The 25,712-nt window shown below is 40.3% G+C and overlaps 9 protein-coding genes across 10 annotated transcripts; 2 read left to right on the top strand and 7 right to left on the bottom strand.

Moving 5' to 3' along the window:
• Positions 1 to 94: 94 nt before the first annotated feature.
• Positions 95 to 5,158, bottom strand: LOC133846209 (synaptogyrin). The gene is made up of 5 exons (XM_062281032.1): positions 4,482 to 5,158; positions 2,522 to 2,753; positions 2,321 to 2,460; positions 2,089 to 2,260; positions 95 to 2,020 (listed from the first exon to the last, which is right to left on the bottom strand). The coding sequence occupies exons 1-5, from the start codon at positions 4,608 to 4,610 to the stop codon at positions 1,971 to 1,973; spliced, it is 723 nt and encodes a 240-aa protein (XP_062137016.1). The 5' UTR covers positions 4,611 to 5,158; the 3' UTR covers positions 95 to 1,970.
• A 1,927-nt stretch (positions 5,159 to 7,085) lies between these two features.
• LOC133846207 (probable enoyl-CoA hydratase, mitochondrial) lies at positions 7,086 to 8,359 on the bottom strand. Of its 2 annotated transcripts, none has more exons than XM_062281029.1 (3): positions 8,221 to 8,359; positions 7,374 to 8,095; positions 7,086 to 7,314 (listed from the first exon to the last, which is right to left on the bottom strand). In XM_062281029.1, the coding sequence occupies exons 1-3, from the start codon at positions 8,342 to 8,344 to the stop codon at positions 7,249 to 7,251; spliced, it is 912 nt and encodes a 303-aa protein (XP_062137013.1). In that variant the 5' UTR covers positions 8,345 to 8,359; the 3' UTR covers positions 7,086 to 7,248. The 2 variants fall into 2 exon arrangements, with proteins under 2 accessions (XP_062137013.1, XP_062137014.1); XM_062281030.1 differs by lacking the exon at positions 8,221 to 8,359 and adding an exon at positions 8,193 to 8,220.
• A 677-nt stretch (positions 8,360 to 9,036) lies between these two features.
• Positions 9,037 to 10,528, bottom strand: LOC133846225 (probable enoyl-CoA hydratase, mitochondrial). The gene is made up of 4 exons (XM_062281045.1): positions 10,379 to 10,528; positions 10,207 to 10,308; positions 9,273 to 9,994; positions 9,037 to 9,201 (listed from the first exon to the last, which is right to left on the bottom strand). The coding sequence occupies exons 2-4, from the start codon at positions 10,298 to 10,300 to the stop codon at positions 9,136 to 9,138; spliced, it is 882 nt and encodes a 293-aa protein (XP_062137029.1). The 5' UTR covers positions 10,301 to 10,308; positions 10,379 to 10,528; the 3' UTR covers positions 9,037 to 9,135.
• A 101-nt stretch (positions 10,529 to 10,629) lies between these two features.
• LOC133846223 (rac GTPase-activating protein 1) lies at positions 10,630 to 13,247 on the bottom strand. The gene is made up of 4 exons (XM_062281043.1): positions 12,973 to 13,247; positions 11,976 to 12,906; positions 11,112 to 11,908; positions 10,630 to 11,043 (listed from the first exon to the last, which is right to left on the bottom strand). Exons 1-4 carry the CDS (start codon positions 13,049 to 13,051, stop codon positions 10,970 to 10,972), a joined length of 1,881 nt encoding a protein of 626 aa, XP_062137027.1. The 5' UTR covers positions 13,052 to 13,247; the 3' UTR covers positions 10,630 to 10,969.
• A 414-nt stretch (positions 13,248 to 13,661) lies between these two features.
• On the top strand, positions 13,662 to 15,187 carry LOC133839893 (nedd8-activating enzyme E1 catalytic subunit). Its single transcript, XM_062271527.1, has one exon. It carries the CDS (start codon positions 13,786 to 13,788, stop codon positions 15,139 to 15,141), a length of 1,356 nt encoding a protein of 451 aa, XP_062127511.1. The 5' UTR covers positions 13,662 to 13,785; the 3' UTR covers positions 15,142 to 15,187.
• Positions 15,147 to 16,424, bottom strand: LOC133839894 (enoyl-[acyl-carrier-protein] reductase, mitochondrial). The gene is made up of 2 exons (XM_062271528.1): positions 16,116 to 16,424; positions 15,147 to 16,059 (listed from the first exon to the last, which is right to left on the bottom strand). The coding sequence occupies exons 1-2, from the start codon at positions 16,327 to 16,329 to the stop codon at positions 15,200 to 15,202; spliced, it is 1,074 nt and encodes a 357-aa protein (XP_062127512.1). The 5' UTR covers positions 16,330 to 16,424; the 3' UTR covers positions 15,147 to 15,199.
• A 1,034-nt stretch (positions 16,425 to 17,458) lies between these two features.
• On the top strand, positions 17,459 to 19,368 carry LOC133839895 (protein OSCP1). The gene is made up of 2 exons (XM_062271529.1): positions 17,459 to 17,980; positions 18,045 to 19,368. Exons 1-2 carry the CDS (start codon positions 17,842 to 17,844, stop codon positions 18,935 to 18,937), a joined length of 1,032 nt encoding a protein of 343 aa, XP_062127513.1. The 5' UTR covers positions 17,459 to 17,841; the 3' UTR covers positions 18,938 to 19,368.
• LOC133839892 (SET and MYND domain-containing protein 4) lies at positions 19,035 to 22,071 on the bottom strand. The gene is made up of 3 exons (XM_062271526.1): positions 21,357 to 22,071; positions 19,988 to 21,111; positions 19,035 to 19,923 (listed from the first exon to the last, which is right to left on the bottom strand). Exons 1-3 carry the CDS (start codon positions 21,618 to 21,620, stop codon positions 19,587 to 19,589), a joined length of 1,725 nt encoding a protein of 574 aa, XP_062127510.1. The 5' UTR covers positions 21,621 to 22,071; the 3' UTR covers positions 19,035 to 19,586.
• On the bottom strand, positions 21,640 to 23,214 carry LOC133839896 (S-phase kinase-associated protein 1). Its single transcript, XM_062271530.1, has 2 exons — positions 23,076 to 23,214; positions 21,640 to 23,006 (listed from the first exon to the last, which is right to left on the bottom strand). Exon 2 carries the CDS (start codon positions 22,994 to 22,996, stop codon positions 22,508 to 22,510), a length of 489 nt encoding a protein of 162 aa, XP_062127514.1. The 5' UTR covers positions 22,997 to 23,006; positions 23,076 to 23,214; the 3' UTR covers positions 21,640 to 22,507.
• Positions 23,215 to 25,712: the final 2,498 nt, after the last annotated feature.

The following is a 25,712-nucleotide window of genomic DNA, read 5'->3' on the forward strand; positions in this document are numbered from 1 at the left end:
TTGGGATTGGTTTTATTACATTATTGTTCATTGATGTTCAAACAAGTACATTTCTAATTTAGCTTCGACTTCAGGATGCTTTTTGTACCGTTAATTTAATTTTATAAATTATGGTTTTAGTATTATTGGGTTGTCAACTTGAGTGTGCCATTGAATGCAATAATGTATTTAAATTTTTAACGCTCACGATTTCTACGTAAATAATTTAAAATTTTTGTTATGAATTTGTGTTATTTGGTTCGCTTCAAAAATTATCTGATCTCGTTTTATCGAGCGAGAGCATTCCAAATTTTGTTTCAGTTGCATGTTTTCTGACAGTTTTGTTATCGTCAAGTGAACTACAATACGAAACTTTAAACGATTATGTAGCATTTTATTCTTTTCCATTGATAAATTAAAATATAGAATAGTTAAATTTATTCAATTGTTTTTGCTTAGCCTTTTGCACATACAACATACATATAGCTGGCTTATATAATGTACAATACATAAATATATAATATACATATATAAATGTATTTATATTTTTATTTAACAAATATTTTCATAGTTCTTCATAATTGTTTTATGATGCTTTAAACAAACATTTACGTTTATTCATTAAATATGTTTACATTCATTGATATTGATGTATTTTTTATTGCATAGTTGAAATACTATTTCATTTTATTTTACTATACATTTTATATTTGGGTCAACAATTGCCTTGGGGTCTTCTCGAAATGAATTAAGTTTATACGTTAAAATTAGGTAAGTAGCGCACTTAAACAAATCACATTTCAAACGAATATTCGATTAATGGTTTAATACTGATATTCAAATATGCAAATAAAGTAAACAGATCATTCCAGTACGAATTAAAAACAATTTATAAACAAGAATTCCAGCATACTTTTGCATACAGTAAAATTCGTTTGATTTTCAAAACACTTGCAATATTACTGTAAATGTATAAGAATTATAAGCTTTGTAGTTGATAAAATCGTCCCCAAGGCAAAACTCATTTAAAATATATTTTTGTAAATACGTTTTTTCTGAGCTTTTTTCACACTCTATTTTAGTTTAACCATCATTTGTTCAATTTAAGAATTTACAATTTGGCGTTGAGTTTTATTTTGTTTTTTATTGTTTTTATCAATGCGCTAAGTTAAAGCGACCCTGGCCACGGATCTTGTAGCTTTCGGGCACTACAAAGAACCATTTTGCAAATAGAGATCAATAGAGAAAACGCATGTAGAAGAAAGCGGTTGTATAATGGATATGTTTTGAGCAGTTTTCCATGATGTCTGCTAGTTAACTAGTGTGGGTTCAATTACTATATTATTTTACTGTACTGGCGTGTGTAAATTTTTCTAAAAAACATGTTTGCTTGCTATTTTGCGTTTTTTTGTTTTATACGTTTTGTTGTCAAGCTATTGTCATCGTAAACAAGCCAAAACCCAGAACTGAGTATTTGAGTATTGAGGGCCAGGGCCTTGCACAAGAATAATGATTACAATACAATACATATACTACTAAATAACTAACAACGTTTAAAGCATAAGTATATAGTATTTGTAGTATGTATGTATATATCATAATTGTATATAAGTATTGCAACAAATTTTCACTACAAAAACTGCACACTGAACTTAAGGGGCTAGCTTATAAATTATTATCATTAATATTATTCTGTATAAGGATAGGGCTTTTTAACTAAGCAGTTTTGTTTTCAGCTTTCCTAAACTTTTATGCTCGCTAAAGCTCGCTGAATGGCATTGTTCTTGTTGTTGTTGTTTTGTTTTGTTTTTGTTGTTGTTCGTATATGCTTCACATCGGTGTATTAAGTTATCCCAACATGTGTACTATAGTTGTAAATAGTTGGTGTATAAATTGTATTTGCCATTTGCGCTACCAATCAAGGGGTTTCGAAAACGGATGAGGAGCACAACTTGCCCGCAACTGAGGCTAACAAATACACTTCGCTTCGTTTAGTAGGTGGGTTGCTGATACTCCATGCCCGGCTGTTGTTGCTCCATGCCTAAAAGACAACACACAATAATCATATAAAAGATACAAAACTCGCATATTTCAAAACCGTAAACTCACCCTGCTGGGGCTGGCCAAATGGTGAGGCGCTATACTGCTCATTATCATTGTCCATGGAGTAGCTATATGCCTGTTGATGCACCACATTGGCCGGATCAGTCTCAAAGGCCGAGGTGAACTCATCACCAGCGCCAATCAGAAAACGTTTGTAAGCCATAAATGCACACAAGGCCTGCAAGGAATACAAAGGCTTTTAATTAATGCATTAAACAGCGCACAGTGCATAACTAACCCAGCTGAAGATGTTGAAGAAGCAAAAGACAATAGCTGTCTTCATGCTTCCGGCTCCAATGCCATAGGGTGGCATGGGAGCTGAGCTCCACTGGGACCACAAATAGAAGAACGCGATGAAGTAGAAAAATGCCCAAGCAGCTGCAACAATAGCGCATGAAATGCATTAAAAGTTCTGCATGCATTTTGAATATTATCATACCAGAGAATCCCATATCCGCCATGACGTAACGCTTTCTGCTCTTCACCGATGACATGCGCTCGAACAGAAACTCGCCTCCAATAAAGCCCATTGAGGCGAGAAAGCCGAAAACGCCAATTGTATTGCCAAATTTACAGGCCATGCCATCGTTATTGTATAGACAATACTCTTTGCCATCCTTTTCCACCCAACCCTCGGAGGATATGCAACCAAATACGACGATGGAAAAGAGCTGAAATCATCAAATCAAAAGAACAACAGGCAATGTACAAACCATTCTCAATTATTTATTTTCTGATGACATGCTTAAAATAATAAATAATAATAATGTGTGTCCTCGGATTTATTTAAAGTAAAAATTCTCTTGGGTGACATGAATCGTACAGAAGCAAAAATTTCAAAATGCTAACCCATTCATGCCCAAATTAAAATTGGGACACATATTATTTTCATAAATGATTGAAAGGAGCACCAAGTATCTTTCACTCCGATTTTCGATAATCTAAGTGCCTTACTGCAATATTCCCTTTTGGGCAACATTTGTCCATATATATAAATAAATACGAAAATGTAAATGTTAAATGTAAAGTCAATGTTGCCTGTGGGCATAAAAGGGCTAATGATGGTGTCCACCAAGAGAGTCTTTCCTGCTTATCATGAATATAGTATTAATCATAATCTACGGCGAGAGCAACCGAGTTAATGGTACATTTAATTCTTTTTTTCAATCATTATCATATATTTCGACAAAACAAAATGTCTAGATTATTTACTTACCACCACCTTAAAAATCTGTTGCTGATTGCAGTAAATAATTATAATTGACCATATGTTCTATTAAATTAGCATACTCATACAATTGTTTTTTAATTTCGAAATACTAGATTTGACATTTACATAAAAGACAATGTCGTCTGTGTCGTATCCAACTGAATGTTATATAAGTTGCCAATAAACAATTATACCTTGTTCTGCTATGACCACCGAGTAGAAAGCGCCATCTATGAGTCGCAGACGGATGCTTATTGCAACGTCCAGCGTGAAATACAAACTTTCATACGCACATATTTACAAAAGTATTGATTTTCAGGAACAGGTGCAACAAACCAGAAGTTCAAGTACACCCAGACACACACATTTACATTCACAAAGCATTTGAGTTTGTGACCCAATTTCAAGCGAAGGCCAAGTTTAGGCAGCATGAGTAGCGCCTGGGGATAGGCAATGCCAACTGCAATAACAAAAGCAGGTCCTTGGCTAGGCTAAACTTGGCCAACTGACAGCGGCCTGTTGTCGTTCTCATTGTTGTCGTTCTTGTTGTGCTTAGATGTGCAAACATTACGTATGTACGAGTTTGAGTGTATGCCGTCAGCAGAAGGAGAAGTGCCATTAAAAGTAAATGAAAAGCAAACCCATGTTAAGAATTATTCTCACTCCTGTCGTCTAGGTCTCTACTCGCCAATGACGCACATGTAGGGGCCATTACAAACGGTTTTCATTTTAATACCCCATTGCATTGGCTTACATTTTATGGCCTTTATTCCAAATTTGTACTGTCGTGAGACTTTTAATATAAACTGCACAGCTGTTTCTGACCCAAATCTCGGTGTGATTGAGCTGCTCAAGCAAGTCAAGCAAATCCCAAGCTTGTTATTAACATCCAACACAAAATCCCACTCATTTCCCAATGACTTGACAAACGCTTGCATAAATAAGTGTTGAACAAAATAAATAAAGCTATCATACAAAGAAATGGGACCAGTGGTTAATGCAATAAATTAATAAATTTCAATCATATCATAGGACTCATAGAATATGATTTATTTTTGCAAGCATTTTATTATTTTTTTTTTCGAGTTTAAAGATGGGGAGCATTAAAATCCTAGCACAAGTTTAATAAATAAAAATATAAAATTAATTTCTGTTAGTTAATAGAGGTGAGCAATGCTTCCCAACTTACCCAGCAGAGGGCACGTATGACAACTTGAGGTTTCATGGCAAATGTGACGGGGTCGAAGGCGCCACCTGCCTTGCCTCCGCCATAGGCGCCACCAGCATTAATGTTGAGAATTTGATTGAGTACATCCATTTCCGTTGCTAAATGTATTTGTTTTTATTGTAGTTATTTGTATATGCGTCTATGTGTATTTATTAAGTATAGTAAGCGCGTCAGTCGTTGTGGGGTTTTCTCTCGAGTTTTTCACGTCTTGTTGTAAAAAATCGAATGCTTCTACAACGCCAGCTCAAGGGCAATGTGGGGGCGTCTTGGTCGTTGCTTTTATTGGTATATGTTTGGCTGCTTGTTCTCGTATACGTATACAATCATGAGCTGTGCGTGTGTTTGTGCTATGTGTAGTAGTATATCGCAATTATAGATTACAGCACACCAGGAATTGCAAAATCCAAACTGGGATTCGCGTCTTTATACTCTATTTTTGTTCTATGACACACTCGCGCGCAATAATTGCAAGTATCGTAACCGTTTGTATTCCAAAATAAACAAAAGACACGCGCACAATTTATTCTTTATTATTAATCATGCATTATTAATGAATAATCCACAAATTTCAAGGGCCAGATTTTCACTTTTACTTTTTCTTGCTGAACGGCCAACGCGCAGGACTAACAGTGTATATGTGAGCTTAAATGATAGGACTTTGCTTTTCGATAACTGTCACTCTAGTATCGATGCTTATTCAACTATCGTTTTCCGCTATTAATCTGATTACCACGAATATATTGTATGGAAGTATAGATCGGATTTAATGTGTATAATTTTATTTTAATTGTACAAATTCAGATAATTCCACAATTTGTTATTTATCAATAATGTTTTTCATTAGCGATAGTATCGTTTTCAAGGAATTATCTCAATACAATAGTTGAGCGCAAAAAGTGTTGCCCTAAGTATTTTCTGTCAAAATTCAAATTTATCCGTACAAAATTGATGTGTAAATTAACAAGAATATAATTTAAAGAACTTTCTTAGCTATAAAAAGAAACGAAGAGAGGGAGACAATTGCAAAAAACAAAGTAGAACAAACTTAACCTCGCAAATAATTTAAAAAAAGACAACTTAAATAATCAAGACATGAGCCAAAATGTTAAAACAACGAAACGACAAAGAATACAAGCGAAAACGATTTCAGATGAGAAACAACTCTTTAGACTATTCTTTGAACCGAAAAAGAAACATTCAAACCAAAGGACATCTTATATTACACAAAATATAATATTTGGAAAGTATGGCGTTAAGGGCAGCAACTATTCATATACTATTGAGAAAACAAAAAACGATAAGGTACAGAATTTGTATAAAAATGAACAGAATAAGGCATATCCTAAGAAATATATAAAGTACCCGAAAGTTGCGCAACAAAATTTTCGTTCATATAAGGAAATAAAGAATATTGTGCGTCGGAGAAAATCTAATATAGTGAAAAACCCTGAAGATTTAATCGATCAAAACGATATGCACCAGTTGAAAGATTATAATATGGATTTAGGGTTTAGTGCTTCTGCTAAGTTACGGCGTAATTCTGAAAGGAATCCGAGATTGACTGATTCAAGACGAGTATCTTTAAAAAAAGTCTCATCTCTTGACAGTTTTAAAGACTTTTTGAAAAGCTATAAGTCTTTAAAAAAAAAAAAGTCTAAATACCGTACAATAAAATCGCGCAGTTCCAGAATGTCAACGTCAAATAAAAGTGTATCCATTCTTTCTACATATAGCTCGAGAAGATTCAGCAAAGATTCAATTCAATCCAACAAATCCAACAACTCATTTAAATGGAGAAGAACGATACCGGAAGACGCACCAGAATTACAAGAAAGTGGTTCTCTTTTATTTGCCTTTTACTCACCTGTCGATCTTAGCGCATTGTATCAGCCAATGGGCACCGCTCATTTCACGAGACTGACAAAGACCGGAACGAAACCAACAAACGTGGAAGCTCAAGAAAAACTGATTAAATCCATGCCATACCGGGAAACTGTTAGCCAGCCCGAGCCCGAGCCCGATGCCGAGACCGAAATAGCCGTTGAAAATCGAAAGTTAGAGCCACAGGATGCTGAAGGGCTCAAAAGGGCTAAAAACTTGGCTCAGGCGAAGATAGACGAAATAATGACGCGCGTCAAAATTCGAGAAATGAAACCTAAAAAAATAAAACGAGATTTCTTAGCAGAAGCACAAAAAAATGTGTGGCCATCCCGACAGCATGACCAAACAGGGAAGGGCATTGAAACAAGGAAGAGAAATCGAGTGAATACCGTGTTTCCCACCAGATTAGATGTTATTCCTTTACCTACCGATATGACTCAAGAGAAAGCATTAGTAATTCGCCGTTATTGCATTCCCAAACAAAAAGACACAGCTTTAAAATCGAAAATCAATGAGAATACTACTTGTAGTGCCTGTTGTCTACCTCATTTGGCAATGAAAGAAAATTATGAAAAAGAAAAATTCTTAACTAGCAATTTATCGGAGAAAAAAAGAAACTTGGTTGCAGTTGCATGTGGAAAAGGATGAAGTCTAGTTGGCTGACATGAGTATATTTTTGGACAATTTTGGCCAAAGATCAACTGATGACTCAGCGAACTTTGGCTTGCATCAGTAAAATGATTGATAAATACGTTGGTTAACAGCTGCAGGATTCAAAGAAAGGAAGTAAAAATTGTAGTCCACTTTAATTCGCCTGGGAGCTGAACATTTGCCTTGGGAATCACATCTATTCGTTGATGAACTTGGCTGGCCGTTTTTCGATAAACGCTTTTACACCCTCCTTGCAATCGATCTGGGAATTCAAATATTTGCTTAAATGTATCAAATATTTTATGCATGTACTGATATTACCGTTGAGAAAGTGGCATGGTTGAAACGGCGTTCATACTTTAAGCCCTCCTCTAGCGTAGTCTCAAAAGCGGTATTCACAGCCTCCTTACACAATTGCACAATCAGGTTCGAGTGAGTTCCGATCTTCTCTCCAAGTTTGACAGCCTCGGCAAGCAGTTGATCAGCTGGAATCACCTTGCTGACCAGGCCAACCTTCTCTGCCTCTTGGGCATTGATCATGTTACCAGTGAGGCACATTTCCATGGCCTTGGACTTGCCCACAACCCGGGTTAGGCGCTGCGTGCCACCAGCTCCGGGAATCGTGCCCAATGCAATCTCTGGCTGGCCAAACTTGGCCTTATCACCAGCATAGATGATATCGCACATCATGGCGAGCTCGCACCCACCTCCGAGAGCATAACCATTGACAGCCGCAATTATGGGTTTCTGGGTGCGTGCCACCTCTGTCCAGTCGTTGAGGAAGTTACCCTGAATGCACTGTGAGTATGTGTTGGGAGCCATCTCTTTGATGTCTGCGCCAGCGGCAAAGGCTTTCTCGCTGCCAGTCAAGACAATTGCGGAAATGTTAGCATCCTTGCCATAAGCCTTCAGGGCGGTTGACAGTTCCTTCATGAGGCCATTGCGTAGGGCATTCAATGCCTTGGGACGGTTCAGTGTGATAACAGCCACATTTTTCTTCTCTCCGGTCACTTCGGTCTTGATGAATTCCCAGCTTTTATTGGCTAGAGAATAAATTATACGCAGAAGTTATATAACTCGTAAATTAGCAGAATATAAAGATTAACATATCGAAATCAATCTATTTTTTAAATAGCTTACTGTTTATAATCATATGAATGATACCGACATATTGGAATGTGTTCAGTTAAATACTTGCAGCTGCTATTTAATCGAGTGATTACTTGAAGCGGATAAACAACATTCAGCTGATCTTGTGCACGTTTAGTAAGCAGTCTTGCAATGTTGGCCATACTTTGAACCTATGAAGTATTGTTGTCAGTCAAATATAATATTTAATATTCAAAACATATATCAGCATCATTACTTGCCAATTTTAGTTCAACTTTTATATTAGCGGATCTCAGAAAGCCGGGAGCCGGTAGTAAGTGATGATTTACCAGCGATATTTCAAAACAAGAATTATCGAAATTAATTCGGATCATGCGGCAGTTCATCAACTTTATCGATAACAAAATTAACAAAAACGTAAAATGAAACTAAACTAATAGATTATTCTAAGAAATTCGATGTTTATTTTATTTTGTTATTAATTTCGACAGACTGCATATTTGTTGTGCCATATTTTAATTGAAGCCAATTAGTTTTTAAAATTGATCTTAGTGTATTGATATATATATATATGTATATATATTGCATGCATATATGTACATATATAAATATATGTATAAATATAAAAGCAATTAGGGCAGTTCATTTCTTATCAAACGTTAAAAATCTGTAAATTTCAGGGTGTCTTGAGCTAAGTATTTAGTAATATAAATTTAAGCTCAGGTATTGAGATTCACAAGAGAAAATTAGTCAACACTCCTTTGCGAAAGATTAGCACACTTTACGTACACAATGTACACATGTTATGAAAATCCTTCATTAATAAATGACAATTACTAATAAAGTAGCATATCAAATGTATATGTTTAAAGGAAATTATAGAATATTTAACGGATTTTATTTGCGTACAAATAACAGGGATAGACAATATATAAATGCAATTCTGGCTGAGAACAGATGATTAAATTGGGATTTATTCGCTTGTGAACTTGGCTGGGCGTTTCTCCACAAAAGCTTGCATGCCCTCCTTGCGATCAGCCTATTAAGAACGTAGAACAAATAAATACATTATTAGAACTGCAAAAGAAAATTATGCAATCACTAGCTTACCGTGGAGAAGGTTGCATGGAAAGTGCGGCGCTCGAACTTCAAACCCTCCTGCAATGTGGTCTCATAAGCAGTGTTAACAGCCTCCTTGCACAATTGCACAATCAGGTTTGAGTGGGTTCCGATCTTCTCTCCAAGTTTGACAGCCTCGCCGAGCAGTTGATCGGCAGGAATCACCTTGCTGACCAAGCCAACCTTTTCTGCCTCCTGGGCATTGATCATGTTACCAGTGAGGCACATTTCCATGGCCTTGGACTTGCCCACAACTCGGGTTAAGCGCTGGGTGCCACCAGCTCCGGGAATCGTGCCCAATGCAATCTCTGGCTGGCCAAACTTGGCCTTGTCACCAGCATAGATGATGTCGCACATCATGGCCAGCTCGCACCCACCTCCAAGAGCATAACCATTAACAGCCGCAATTATGGGTTTCTGGGTGCGTGCCACCTCTGTCCAGTCATTGAGGAAGTTACCCTGAATGCACTGTGAGTATGTGTTGGGAGCCATCTCTTTGATGTCTGCGCCAGCGGCAAAGGCTTTCTCGCTGCCAGTCAAGACAATTGCGGAAATGTTAGCATCCTTGCCATAAGCCTTCAGGGCGGTTGACAGTTCCTTCATGAGGCCATTGCATAGGGCATTCAATGCCTTGGGACGGTTCAGGGTGATAACAGCCACATTTTTCTTCTCTCCAGTCACTTCGGTCTTGATGAATTCCCAGTTGCTGCCAGCTGGAGAGGGAAAGAGATAGCAATCATGTTGATATCACATATCTTACGTAATTGATGTTTTCTTTTGTGCAAACTAGAACTAATAGAATAACAAATAACAAATGCCAAAATATTGTAGTCCTCTTACAATAATGCAAATTGTAAAGATAGTTAACTTAATTGGACTTTGATCTACATCTGCTGATTTATTATGATCGATATTTATAACTTACTGCTGCTGAACCGAGTGGCCACTTGGGGCTGACGGGCGGCAGCTTGGAGCAAGGTCTGCGTACGGACAGTGAAAAGTTTTGCAATGTTGGCCATTTTAACACCTGCATATCAATGGAAATTAAGGAGATAATTATTTTTTGGTTTTCGCAAAACGCCATGCTTCTTACTTACCGTTTAGAAGGCTGGAGCAGAAGTAAAAAGCCCGATCGTCGATGGTCGGGAGCCGGTTGCAAATTGGTGGTGAACTAACCACTTACTAAAACGCAGCTATTCCTATCGAAAATCGATTGGCGACACAATTGCATCCCTGAATTCATCGACTATGTTCGTTTATTTTCAAAAGTTCAAATCATTTCAGAAGTTAGGCGCTATGAAACTTTGAAATCCATTTAATATTGTCATTTTTACGAAATAAATTTTTGTATTTGTTCAGTGGTTTATTGTACAAATATTAATCATGATGTACAAATTCAGTATCATGATGGTAAGTAATTGTATGAGACTGTTTGTTAGAAACAGATAGAAGATTAAATCAGTGATATTTTCGAACGTCTAGCTTAAGCATGAACAATAGTTTGACTTGGTGAAATAATAATTACATTTCAGTACAAAATGTTCTTGAAAGTTAACGTAATTTTAACTGAGCAACAAAAGAAAAAATGAAATAATTGATACACATTTAAGTAAGCAAGCCAGCGATGCATAAATACTGTCGTTCAACCAACCAAACCAAATGGAGATGTGGACGGATGCAGCTCTTTTCTACTTCTTATGCGCAGACATTGGTGGTGTTGCATGAAACTTGCGTTTCTTCATGGTGCCTTTCAGTGGGGTAGCTATTAAAAAGTAATGAGATTATAAATATAAATAAAATAGAATATTTTATAACTAATGTTGCATTTACCATATAGCGAAAACATATCTCTATTGTTGCTAGGCACTCGCTTGACAGCGGTGCTTGGAGGCGCCTCCTGTGCCGATGACTCCAGAGGCAGAAACTGTTGCCAAAAAGTGCCGGGCAAATCGAGCAATGCCTTCATTACTTGATTCTGGGTAAACACTTCGGTATACAGTGCGTGCTGATCGGGATCCGGAGACGAATAGCCAACTATTGTGGGACCAAAAATCAATGACATATTCTCCAGCGGCATCATAACCACCGGACAGTTGGCAATGCGTTGAAAGTGCAATATGAGGAATGCCAATGTGTCACGATTTGCACACGGCAGTTGGCCCACAGCCTTGTAGAGCAATTGTTCCGCCTGCTTGTTGTCTGGATTCTGTACAGCATTTGCAAAGTCCTTCCACTGGCTGGTGGGTATAAGTGGTTCACGAAGAGTACGCAAGAAATCCTTTACACAACAGCACAGCACATAGATGTCTGTGTTGCCCAAATGTGGCGTCGCCTTGCCGCGCAAGAACTGCTCCTTGAGTGCTTTGTACTCGCGTTCCGACGACGACATGCGATAGAGTCCTACCTCGTTCAGACCACGGGCCTCAATCTCATTGACGCAGTGCACAATCAGCGCCGGTACCATGGGCGTAATTGCGGGTGCAAAATCGGCTATGTATCCCATCACTGTCTTGGTTGTGGGCGTGCCCGACTGCGGCACACAGCTGACTGTGAGCAGCTGGCGGCAGTCGATGTGACAGCGCACCGGACAATCCCGACAACGCAATCCCACAGCGCCAAAGCGAATGCTGCAAATACAGGTAACAAATAAAAAATTAGTAACCGGAAGTGAAAGAACTTGTGACTCGCACTCACCGCTTCTGGCACTGCACACAATTGTCGCCACGCAAAAAGGTCTTTTGGCTGAAACTGTGCTTGCGCATCATTGGACGATTCTGATGTGCCGGCGATGCGCTGGCCATGGCATTAAGTGGAGTCAATGGGGGAGCCGTTGCCTCCTTGAAGCCTGAACGACGCGGCGTCGATGAAGTCTGCACTTCGCCATGGGCCAATTTAAGTGGCAGCGCTTCAATTGTGGACTCTGCTCGTATAACACCCTGGCCATCCTGTGGTATTGTCACCTTGGTGGTGGCACAAAAGCGCTCTGCGCCTTGACCCACATCCAAAGTATGCTGATCAACGCCAATTGAGCGACGTGAGGCTGATGTCGTCGTTGTCGGCGTGTTTGCGACTGTTGGAGTGCCAACATTGCTGCTGTTCAGTCCTGTGCTCAGACGGGACCGCTTATTGCCCACACAAGGCACTGGATTCTTGGGTAAAGATGGGCGATGTTCACGCCATGACTTTGAGCGTCGCACATCAAGGAAATCATCCTCAGAATGTGTTATAGATAGATCTGATAGTAGCGAGCCCGTAGAATTAATGTCGCCATACGATTTGTCCTCATGCAGCGTGTTCAATGATTTACGCTTGCGCGTCGATCCCGACGGTAGTGTGTGGAGAAACGCCAGCTTATCGCGAGTCTCGTTGTTCAGATTGCGTTCGTGGCGCAGCAGATCGGCAACTGCCATGATTTTTCCCTCCATGGCATCGCGTTCGTGCTCTGCTTGACGGCGCGCCTTGATTTCTGTGTCGATGATGCGGCGGGCATGATACAGTTTGCCCTCCAGATCACCCATTTTGGCCAGTGACTTGTCTAGCTCGGTTTGCAGTCGCGCATTTTGCGTGGCGTAGCCATTGCATTTTTCATGATATTGTTCGAAGAGGCGCAAGAAGCGCAGGAATTCTATGGAGAATATAGATCGTGTATTTAATTTATATTTTGTAACTTTACGCATTTTATTTCACTTACCCTCCTCGGCTGTTCCCTCGGTCAACACTTGCATGCATCGTCGAAGATCGTCGAACGACGCCAACACTGAGAGCGTCATTTCAATTGAATTCGCGCCAATTTGACAATGTCAATTTCTGTTTTAACACAGTGATGTTTTTTATATTATTTTAACTCGCAATTATACTTTTCAAATGAATGTTGTTCAAATTTGATCTTATTTACAACAATAAGGATCGCAAAGAGGAAGCACGCTGTAACAGGGACGCGAGTTTTTTTTCTTGTTGAGTGCCGTTGTTTCAAATTTCAGCTAGATATGCGCGATAAGCGATAGTTTTACAGTGCGAGTAACTAGGGTTGTGTCGTGTCAATCGATTGATATTATTCGATTATTAAATAATGAATTATTTTTATTATGCATTTTATTTGAATTTATTTGTATTATATGGTAATGCAATTTAAATTGCCTTTTTTATGGCAGCGTATGATGTATAAATAGTACTATTCTTAGCTTGTGTTCTTCGCTTAAATCAGATATTGCTGCAAAAAGGTTTCAACCGTAAATGTTTTATTGGGGAAAAGTAGCATATGCAAAGTAGGAGTTACGCTTAAGTAACTAATTGAAATGTAAAATACTTCTGAAATATATATATGTATATATATATAAATTTTTAGTAAAATTATTTCAATAAAGCAAAGATAAATAAAGATTGAAAAGTTAAAAATGGTATTTTGTGGATCGTAGGGTATTTTTGTATCGTTATCGGTACGTCACACTGAGAGAAACTGCACTTTGCCGGTTGCTAGTTGCAAGCTGTATATTTCACCAAAATTATGTCCGTCGCTTCGCCTTCCAATCCCAGCATTGCATTACAAAGCAAGCGGTGGAATGGTTTACGCAATGTCCTGGAACGCGAGGGTCTGTTCTGCAAAGACGATTTCACACCATCGGCTGAAAACTTGGAATTCCTGCAAACAAAGAGCAAAGTACTCATTATCGGTGCCGGAGGATTAGGCTGCGAGCTGCTCAAGGATTTGGCATTGATGGGGTTCGGTGATCTTCATGTGATCGATATGGACACCATAGAGCTATCCAATCTGAATCGTCAGTTCCTATTCAGACGCTCCGACATCAACTCCTCGAAGGCTGAATGTGCTGCCCGCTTCATCAACAATCGAGTACCCAGCTGCAAGGTGACGCCACATTTTGCCAAGATCCAGGACTTCGACGAGACGTTCTACCAGCAGTTCCACATTATTGTCTGCGGCCTCGACTCTATTGTGGCGCGTCGCTGGATTAACGGCATGCTGTTGTCTATGCTGCGCTATGAGGACGACAACAGCATTGATGTCTCCTCGATTATACCCATGATTGATGGAGGCACGGAAGGCTTTAAGGGCAACGCTCGTGTCATACTGCCCGGATTTACCGCCTGCATCGAATGCACCCTCGATTTGTTTCCTCCCCAGATCAATTATCCGCTGTGCACCATTGCGAATACGCCACGCTTGCCGGAACATTGCATCGAGTATGTGAAACTGATACAATGGGACAAGGAGAATCCTTTTGGGGCGCCACTGGATGGCGACGATCCGCAGCACATTGGTTGGATCTATGAACGCGCCCAGGAGCGTGCCAATCAGTTCAACATCAGCGGCGTAACTTATCGCCTGGTGCAGGGTGTTATCAAGCACATCATTCCGGCAGTGGCCAGCACCAATGCTGTCATTGCGGCTGCTTGTGCCATGGAGGTATTCAAGCTGGCCACCAGTTGTTACGACAGCATGGCCAACTATTTGAATTTCAACGATCTCGACGGCATTTACACATACACCTACGAGGCGGAAAAGTCAGAGACTTGCTTGGCTTGCAGCAATGCGCCACAAGTGCTAAGCATCGAGCATCCCAACACCACAACATTGGACGATGTGATCAAGCAGCTGTGTGAGCTGCCACGTTTCCAACTCAAGAGTCCGGCGCTGACCACCGTCATGGCCGATGGCAAACAACGCACTCTGTATATGGCCAACGTAAAGAGCATCGAGGAGGCCACTCGCAAGAATCTGACCCAGTCATTGGGCGAGCTGGGTCTGCAGGATGGACAGTTGTTGACTATCACAGATGTCACGTCTCCTACTGCGATGACGCTGCAGCTTAAGTACCAGGCCAACGAGGTTGAAATGTCGTAAATGCATTGAGAGAAATAAAGATGTAATATTGCAAATTAACAAAAAACATTTATCACATTTAACAGCTCATGTCGAGTATGAATTTCTTTCCGGTGAATCCCTTGAAACTAAGCGCTGCTGCTGCCGCTTCCTTGAATTTCTCCAGCGGCACCATCTCGTGCGTAGGCGCCACGAACTTGCCCTGCTCCATGAGCTGGCACAGCTCCTTGAACATCTGAGTACGTTCGGGAGCACTGTAGTTTTCTTTGGACCAACGCGTCATCCAGAAACCACGGAATGCAATATCCTTAAAGATCAGCGGCCCTGTGGCGACGGTGACCGGTTCACGCGACATGCCGCCATAGGTGACCATGACGCCACGATCGTTAAGATGACGTGACACCTCCGTCGCACTCTTGCCGCCAACACAATTGAACGCCAGCCTAGGACGCTGTAGTTTGCCGCTCTTAAAGATGTCGCTGGTTCGCATCTCCTCTTCGGTTAACACAGCATTGGCGCCCAGGCACTCGAGCATCTTCTTCAGCTCCGCTATCTCGGGGCGATTGCGCACAATGCCCACGCTATTGATGCCCCACGCCTTGCACAATTGGTGCACAGCTTGGCCAACGGCGCTGTTAGCTCCATTCTGGATGACTGTATCACCGGGTGACAGCTGCACAAAGTCCTTGAGCATGCGATAGGCGGTGCAAGGATTCACCGTAATAGTTGCTGCCTCCGCCAATCCAACCTTATTGGATATGGCCATCAGTTGATCCTCGTTGTAGACGGCATGTGTTGTCCAGGTGCCCAAACCAGTAGCCAGTGGCACTACATGTGCTCCTGGTTGCAGCCCCTTGACCTTGTCGCCCACACAAATAACCTCGCCCACAAACTCATTGCCAGCCACAGCAGGGAACTTTGGTTTCACCGGATATTTGCCTGCAAATGCAAAATGTTCAAGTAAGAGCTGCTATTGATTCCACATATGAACTCACCTTGTATAGTATTGATGTCCGCTGGGTTGATGGGAGCTGCCAGAATCTTCACCAACACTTGCTGATTCTTTGGCTCGGCCAGTTTATCCTCCACCAGCTGTAACACATCCTGTGGTTCGCCGTGTTGTGTGTACTTTAGGGATCTTGCCACAACAGACATATGCCGACACAAGATCTTTGGGTGCGTCCAGCTGGGCAACGATTTGCGCAACATTTTATTGTTTAATTTGCAGACAATCAACGAAATCTTTTTACGTAAAATTTTGTTTTTGCGCCGGCTCAGCTGTTTCGTCTTGAGAGAGTAACGATGAATTCAACACATTTCCAGTACCCTTGTGTAATCGATATCGATAATGTAAAAACCGGGCATTTTGAATGTCACTACAAGTTGTGTGGGCTTATCGTTATTATGTGTGGCCGCACTGTGTTTTAGTACTAATGCCACGCATCAGCGCGCCGAGGAACATTATTTTCAAAGTCTTCGAGCCGTAATTGCATTGTGCGGGCAATCACGCAACTTCCGACTTCCTTTTCCGCCTCGGCGGGTTGAGGTACATTTGAATGTATATTAATGCAAGTGTTTTCCTGTACCGCCATGGTATTAACATAAACCTACACCTTTAGGGCGTGATTGTCATTAAGAGAGTTTTAAACTGCAGAGCATTTTATATGTATTTTTATATTTCTATGTTTAAAATAATTACTTGACCTTCTAATCGCTACCCTGTGACCGGCACGCGACTCTGACTTGACAATACCAACCCAGCTGCCATTATTTCCATGTATACATATGTATATATTTAGTTCTCATAACAACAGCAACCGCAATTTAGTTACATTTAGTTTACATACTGTTTTGCAAAACAAACAGAAATCAATAACTATGGGACAGACAGAAGGTAAAGAAAACTTCACGTCAAAATCCCACTCCAATTATTTCTCCTTCGGACCCCAAACCTGCTGCCATAATTATAAGCAACGTTGTCGCTCGCCAGCGGAGAGGGCATGTTGACTTTGTCAACAAGTTGGTGACAGGGTTGAATAGACCACAGAAAGTTAACTAGCTAGCATACAGTAATATTGCACAAATATTTTGTAAAAATAAACTATAAAATACGTATTAAATAAATTTACCAATTAATTACAATTAAGAAAACATGTTTATTATAATTAAATGAAATATTAGGTTTAAGAAAAGTCATTCAGTGTATGACAGATCAACAGATGTACCATTCTTAGTTGGTACATACTCAAATAAACGTACCATAAACGTACGATTCTGTTATGTTAAGGAAGAGCTGTTAACCTGTATCCTTAGTTTGCTAAATAATACTGTTACTGATCCGTTGCAAATGCATTATCAAAGTGTCCCATTCCTTAAGCTAGTTGTTTGTGGAATTAGCGAAATTACTAATGGGTATTTAAGCCGTTTACCCATACGAGCTGATGTTTTTTATTTGTACTTATTGTGGTGATAAAAGACGTTGCCGGGGTTCTCATAAAGCAGTCAAACATTGCTTGTCGTCGTCCTCTTCGTCCTGACGCCAGCGCAAGACTCCCTCTGGCCCGCACGGAAACGAAAAATCCAATAAAATAAATGTATGTGTGAATTATTCGTGGGTCGCGTGCCGTGCTGTGTTCTGTGTAAAATGGCTCTCGACCGCGGCTCAGTTAGAATCCACCATTCGTACGCCGCAGTTGCCAACGCTTCAGGAGTAGCTTTAAAATGACGACACAACGACACACACAAGCCGTCAATCCACGCGCCAATGTCTTCATACTGGTCAATCTTGGCTGTGAGGCATTGTTCGTAATTGACCAACGGCTGAAGGCCCAACAAATCGAGTCCGACAAATCCGTTCAGGGTAATCAAGCCACCCCACTTTAATTGCTTTACAGTGCTTACTTCCTTGCTCCCTTTGCTTGCAGTCATACACGATGTGATTTCTGTGCTGTTGGAGCCCAAATTCATAGAGTCGCTAATCAATGGATCTGTGCACAGTGAAGCCCAACTGTTGACGGCCGAGCACTGCAAGTTCATGTTAAATGACATCGCCACCTGTTCGCTTATGCGGCTCACCGAGACGTCTATGGATAAGCTGTGGAATCTGATGACAATGGTCTACAAGTGGCAATTGTTTGTGTCACAGCATCAGCATAATTTGCTGGATATAACATTTCGTCACCTAGACGCCATCAACAAGCTGCACCCAGACGCAAAGCGTCATATGCTCATCGATTTCAGCAAGAATACTTTATTGGATTTCTGGAATTCCTGCGGCGAAGAGCAACAGCTGTCCATCTATCGCACCAATAAGGCCTGGTTACAGTGCTTCAATACAAAGATATCGTTGCTGATACGCCTTGGATTTCAGGCTATGGATGGCAGCTTCATCAATGCAATGGATCAGAGTCATTATTTAGACTATGCCAAGTGCATTGGTGAGAATATCTACATAAAGAGCAGCGAACTCGCTCAGCAACAGCAACAACAGGAGCCAAATCGCATGGATCAACTGGCTGCCCAGCTAAGCATCGGCCAGACGCCACTTGCGGCTGGTGAGGATTTGCAGCCCATCGATGCGGGTCGGTTTCAGAAGCAGTTTGAGCAAACATTCTCCCACACATTGTTCGCTGATTTAGATAACAACGCTACGACCCAGACGCAGAGCAATCCAAATGCCTCAGGTTGTGAGTTTGTGCAGCTGCTGACAGCGGACAGCAATCCTAATCCAAATATCAATGCGGAACCAACGAGCAGCACTGGAAGCGGCTCAGTGCTCAATCAGCAACTGATCGATTTGTACAGCAAAATGCACTAAAAATCTAAGGCAGGGGTAAGAGAGTGAGGGTGTAATGCATAATTAGAAAATATTGTATTTGTTTGTAAAATAATTACAAAAAAGTAGTTTTCTTTCGTTTTGTTTTTTTTTTATGCAGTTTCGAAGACATTGGTGATCCAACCACATTACAAATAAAAATTTTGAGCTTGCGACCTAGTTAAGTTTTAAGTTTTTCATATGCGTCAGATCGAAACGAACTAAAATCTTAAACTTTTCAACATTTTAGGAGGGGAGGCATTAAAAAGTGAGTGCAATATAATTTAACTAAAATGTACAATTTAACAAAAGAATTTTAACAAAAAATAATCCAAAATTCGTATTTGTGAGTGTTTTTAACTTATCAATTATTCAAATTTAACAACTGCTGCAGCTGCCAAAATATTAATGCGGACATTGTATGGCATCAAAAATATAGTACAATTCATATCAATAATTACTGCTTTATCATTCAAAATTAGAGTTCGTCGCTGTCTGTGTCTTAGGATAGTTTAGGGTGTTGTGTGTGTGTTAATGGAGATGCTTCTGTTATGTGGTTGTGAATTTTAGTCATATTGTGTGTTGTTGGTGGTGCTGGTGGGATGGCGGGTTTTGCGAGGCAGTTCAGTGCGTTGTGTCTCAGACACACTCATTACATTTTCGCCTTGAGCGGCACCGCATCCGCCATGATATGCAGTGCCATTTTGAGGCACTCCTCGGCCGAACTGATCTGCGCACAGGGATAAGCAGCGCCATACTCGGTTAGAAAATCACAATACTTCTGATAGTTGCCAATCGCGAAATCATAGTTGTAGGCACCCAGCAGCTTCATATCCGTATCATCATTAACCGTCGGCACCGTCGCCTTGTGTGGCATTCCCTTATACTTGGGATGATCCAGTTCGCAGGCCTCGCAGCTGCAGTTGAAGCGATACTGCATCGACAATCTTTCTTGGCGCTCCTTCTTGCTGAAAATGGCAAAGTGCGCGCTGTTAATAAACAAAAGTAAATTAATTGATGAATGCTGGATTTGGACTTTTATAAATATTTTACCCATAGTTGTCGTAGAGCGCTTCTCCAGCCTTGATGGGACGTAGCACAAACAAATAGGCCTTGGTGCCATCATAGATGCGTAGCGTGTTAGGCGCACACGAATGATTGAGGAGAGAGAGAAACGCATAGGCTCCTGATGAGTGCGTCTGATCGTCCTTAGTCTCGTTCACCTGCTCGACGAGATCAATGCCATGCATATTCGATGGTGATGTTTGCAGATGCCTGAATAGCAGATCCGTGAAAAAGTTGCGACCATCCTCACCCCCCAAAAAGTCCTTCAGCGGCGTATACTCAATGATAAAGTGCTTGAGAACGGCGCACACAACTGATCGCTGAAACAGATCCGAAACGGAACGCATATGCTGATTCGTTACCAGACCATGGATGGCTCGATAGTGCTCTTGGGGTGTCAGTTGCGTAAAGTCCAAGTCAAAGACGCATTTCTGCTGATTACTCGGCTGCTCGCAGTACGCCATCAGCTCCTCGATGCTATCGTATAAATTCAACGCGCTCAACGTTGTGCGCAACGCAATGCCGTGGATTTTGTTGAACATGCGATGCAACAAGTCAATGATAGGGCATTCGTACTTGTGAAACGAATCGTTGGCGAGCTGCTTGCAATCCTCCGAGCAGAACATTACCGAGCAGCAATTATCGCAGGGTATAAGCGTTAGGTAACGTTCTTGTTTGCATGTCGCACACCTAATGTAGCGCATGGGCGGCAGCAGTGAGGAGCAGAACGGTTGCTCCGCGGCGATCACATCGCCCACAACCAAATCCCTTGTCGTCGCTATAAAACGTCCTTCGTCCGCAGTTTCACGCAATTCCAGGCAATTGGCAATATACGGCACCTGGGCGTGTGGCTCGAAGCTCAGCTTAAAGTCATAGGGCACAATGTCCGGTGCCTGTTGCTGCACCAGCTGCTGACAGTCGCGCTCCCGTTTGTCCAACTTATGGCGCAGCCGTTCCGGATAGTTGGCCTTGCGCGCCAGCTCGATGTTGGCGAGACACTCGCGATACCGTTTCCATTCGAAGAAGACCGCCGATCGATTGGCATAGCCAATTGACAAATGTTCCGAGTTTGGTTCAGCATAGCAAATACTCTTGTTGTACAATTCGAGTGCCTAAAGAATGAGAGATGGCGCGAAAAAGAATACAATTTGAAATTACTGGGAACTCTCGCGAGGGTGACCAAATCAATGTATTTATTCTATTAGCGATCTGGTCACTCTGATTTTCGGTATTTCATTGCACGCTTTAATCCAAAAACAAATCACATGCCAATAGCCGCCGACTGCCGCAGAAATGCCGCTTATAATAACATTCTGAGGCTGTTTGCATTGTTTGTTTTGCTTTTTTTATCACTTACTTGAAAGTATTTCCTGTTCTTTAAAGAGAACTGTTCGTTGCCCAACATACGAAACTCCACGCTGCGCTTGTTGCATTTGTTCTCACGCAATTTTACATTAAGGAATATCTTTTCCATGTACTTGAAGTCGATGAGCGCGTGCTCAACGAAATTCACTTTGGAGTAGTTTTCTTTGAGCTCATTGAATCTGGTGGATATGACGCCAATAAGCTTCCAGTCGTTTAGTTTTTTGATCAGATCATCGCTAACGTCGTACACGTCCATTGTTTTGTTTTCTTGTTCGTTTTTCTTTTTTTTTATCAACTTTATTTTGTTATTGTTATTCAATGTATCCTTGAGATGCACATATACACACACACACGCTAACGCACACCACTCAGCAGAGACAGAAAGACACACAAGCCACTTGGTGCAGTCTCTGTCCTCCTCGCCGTGTTTTTCTTTACAAGTCGCGTGTGTTGCGTCGCCGCCGCCGCTGTCGTCGTCTTCTTAGCTGCTGCTGCTGCCGCTGGCCTCTGCTGCCGCCTGTTTTTTCACCAACAAAATACGATTGTGTGTTAGCAAGTTTGTGGCACAGCACTGTTTAGTAGCGCTTGTGCTGACCGTTAATATGAAATTTCACAGAGAATTTAGATTATAATACGAAAAATTTGTTTGTTATGCGCCAATCCCGATCATAAATTGTAGCAGCTCAGTTGGACTTTTTTTGGCGAATTCGTGTAAGTGTGACCATATCTTAGAGGTGGAGAAATATCGATGAGACTAGCAATGCATCGATGTTTTCATGATTTCTTCATATCGATTTTATTATAGTACGATATTTCTGAACATTTCGCGTTTAACCAAATGTAAATTTTATGTTTAGATACGCTACATTTTTCACGACTATTTTACAAAAAGCAAAAATTTCGTTAAAAAAATACCAGCTATCACGCGGTTTATTATAGCTAAAGCGCCATCTGGCGGCTTTCATGGTTGCAAGAATTATCCGCTACGACCGAACACATATTTGAAAGTGTATTGAAAACTTTAGAAATACATACATACATATGTACTAAATATTAAAAACATTAGATTCTGTTTATATGCAATTATTTAATAAAAGGACATTGAACAAACCGATGTTTTTTTGTCAGAAGGCTGATTGGTGTTTACTTCTCCTCGCACCACTCGTTCTCCTTGCGCACCTTTTCCTCTTCAGCTGGCGAAAAGTCATTGGCAATGGCAAAAGTCTCTCGAATGTCCTGAAGCGACTTTCCTTTGATCATATTGGCGCAGGTTTTGCAGGTGACATCTAATAGACCTTGAATATTCAAATAATTAGCCGCTAGAATAAGCTCGAATAAGGTGCCTTGGTCGACTTTCAGGAAGTCGGCATCCCAAGATGAGATGTCATCGGTGCGTTTCTCTTTATTCTCATCCTCTTGGGCCTGTTGTGGATCATCCTGAGCATGATACGTGGCCCAGTGCAGAACTTTGCGTAAAATGGCCGAGTTAACATTGGGAAGGGGCAATATGCTATTGTCGCTTTCATCACCCAAGTCTTCAAGTGCCGTTTTGATGGTCTCCGAACATTTTGCAATCTCGATGTCGGTGTCAAAAATTTCCTTATCGGAAGATTCCAAGCGAATAATGGGCATTCTGAAAAATCTGCAAAGAAGGAATGTTTCACGATTGAAATATTTGCTAAGTAAACTATTTCTTCGCATTTCAACTTACAAGATTGTAATGTTTTCTTAAACGTGTCACCAAACTTGCCCAACAGATGTGGATAGTTTTAGTTTTCAAGGCACCATACAAAAAGCTAAAAATAAGTACTTTATTATTTATATGGTTGCTAGGTTTAACTAGAAATTGTGAATTTTAAAATGTCTTTCAAGTAATTTCAATGGATGACTTTAATGAATACCACTTTTTGTGGCTCACCATAATGAAAGCAATACTTGCCGCTTTATGCAAATTTCTTAACTACTCTTGTGGATAAAAAATATTATCAATCGCAGTCGGTGGGCTGCCAGTGTGACCTGTGTTCAGAAAATAATGTCTTTAAAACTTGCCGCCAAGATCTCAACATAAATACCATATAATTTATTTATGCCAATTTTCCCAAAATAATTAATTTACGAAGGATTTCATAATAATTAGTGGAGGAAATATATACAATAATATAACAATGAATTACAATTGTACTTCAGTTACTGGACGACACTCGCAAGAAACTCAAAAATCCTTTCTATTATAAATGCGGCGGTGTCTACCACATAGGTAAGAATATGGAACACTATATCCCCCAAGTCTTCGTGTTGGAATGTGCGAAGAAAGCGAAAAAGCAGGAATGCCGACACAACAATGATCACCGGCCATACGAGCGAGAGGAGGAAACGTGCTGTCCAGAGTACGACATACCATGATACGATTAGCACCAGCACATAAGCAATGAGAGTACCAATGTCCGAGGGAAATTCCGCATTCTTCATCGTGTAATCGTAAAGGACAACAAGAAAGGGAGCATCGCGCCAATCTCCCGGTTCGTTGCATTTTACTTGCGCCATTTTTTTCAATTTATATTTTGATGGCAGTGAAACCTAAAAACTACATAAAAATTAATAATTACGAATTATTTAAGGGGATTTCTCTACTTACATTTTGCTTCAAACAAAGACACGACTTATATTAAATTTGAATCAGCTGTTTCGATCTAGTGTGGCTTGTTGAATTCAATTAAAAATACCAAGATTGTATTAAAGGTTCAAAAGCTCTACAGTTGATTATCGAGAGCAGTTATCGATAAAAATACGCACGCAATCTTAACAATAACAAATCATTTGAAAATATAATGAAATTATACAACTGCCTCCTATTTTTATTTCAAATATGGTATTCAGTTTCATACATATTCACATATGTATATTTATTTTCTCAACTATCAAAAAATTAAGGCCAATTGGGGGGGTTAACCGGTATACAGATGTGTGTTTAAACCCTCTTAGCTACATGTGGGTGTGCATTGAACTCTTAACAATTCCTTGGGGCACTGCCAATGGCCTCGCTAAAAATAGACACGTAACTGATGCTGAGCATTTGTACAGTAAGCAATTTCCTTTTCCTTTGAAATCCCGACAGGGGCTGGTACAATTATAGTTCAATGTACTTTACCTGTCGCGCTTTTGTTCGCCATCGTACGACGAAACGAAAACATCACGTTTTAATGGCCATCGAATTCCATACACAACATAGCTGCCTCAACATCTAAAAATGCAATAAATTGGCCAATTTCAGACTGATAAAGAAACCATTACCAAAGAAAATCAAATATTAAGAAAGCTGAATTTGAAGTGTCCGACAAGTTAGCTTCTTTGTTGTTAGAATGAGTTATATGATAACAATTTGCAGAATTATAAAGTAGTTGAAATTGAAAAGGTGAAATTATATTAAACTACCCAAGATTACCAAACTATCGGAGTTGAATTTTTATCGATTTAATGTATGTATCTCTTAAAGTGTGTTGTAACTAACAAGATTGAAAATAATTAAATGTTTTATTGAAACATTGAATATAAGAATATATATTATGTTTCATGCAAGTACAAACACTTATAATAGTAATAATAATAATAGTAAAAGCTTTTGGACATGGCTTTAAGTAGGTTAATGCTGATCAAGAATACCTCTATAGAGCCTTACAAGTTAAAATTTTCTTTAACTGTATTTGACAGTCGATACAAATAAATCTTTATTTGAGCTCACTACGGTACAATATGCAAACTAATATGTAATCGTGTGTTATGTGATACAACTCGTGTTGCACGTTTTTTGTTATATGTAATGGTTATGTGTATTAATCTTGAATTATGCACTGCAACAGGTGGGGGCCCGAAAGGAAGAAATAAAATGTCGAGCTCGCGGTAAGTGGTGAACTAATGTGTGGAGCAAAATGATTGTGCTTGTAATGTTTTTGATTTGATGGGATGGAAAAGTGCCGCAGACGACAACGTAATACTCTATCTCATCAAATGACTTACACAATGTTACGAGTGCTGTGATTTTTACTAAATATTCTAAATTTGTAATTTTCTCATGGTCGGTTGTTATGTGAAGGACTCTAAGCGGCAACTGGACACGGGGCAAACATTATGAAGTTGACTTTTTCCCAAAAAAAAGGAGAAACATATTCAAAGCAAGAACTAACTATAAAATGAAAGGAAGCGGAAATGTTCAGGCAAGAGTCGAGCATGCAACAGGAAGCAACACAAGACCCAAACACATACACATACACATCGAGAAAGAGAGAGCGAGGAGAGAGTGAGAGATAAGCACAAAAGGAGATAGTGCGACACTTTTATGAACAGTGCAACA

Source organism: Drosophila sulfurigaster, chromosome 3 (genome assembly GCF_023558435.1).
Source record: "Drosophila sulfurigaster albostrigata strain 15112-1811.04 chromosome 3, ASM2355843v2, whole genome shotgun sequence".
Taxonomy (NCBI): Eukaryota; Metazoa; Arthropoda; class Insecta; order Diptera; family Drosophilidae; genus Drosophila; species Drosophila sulfurigaster.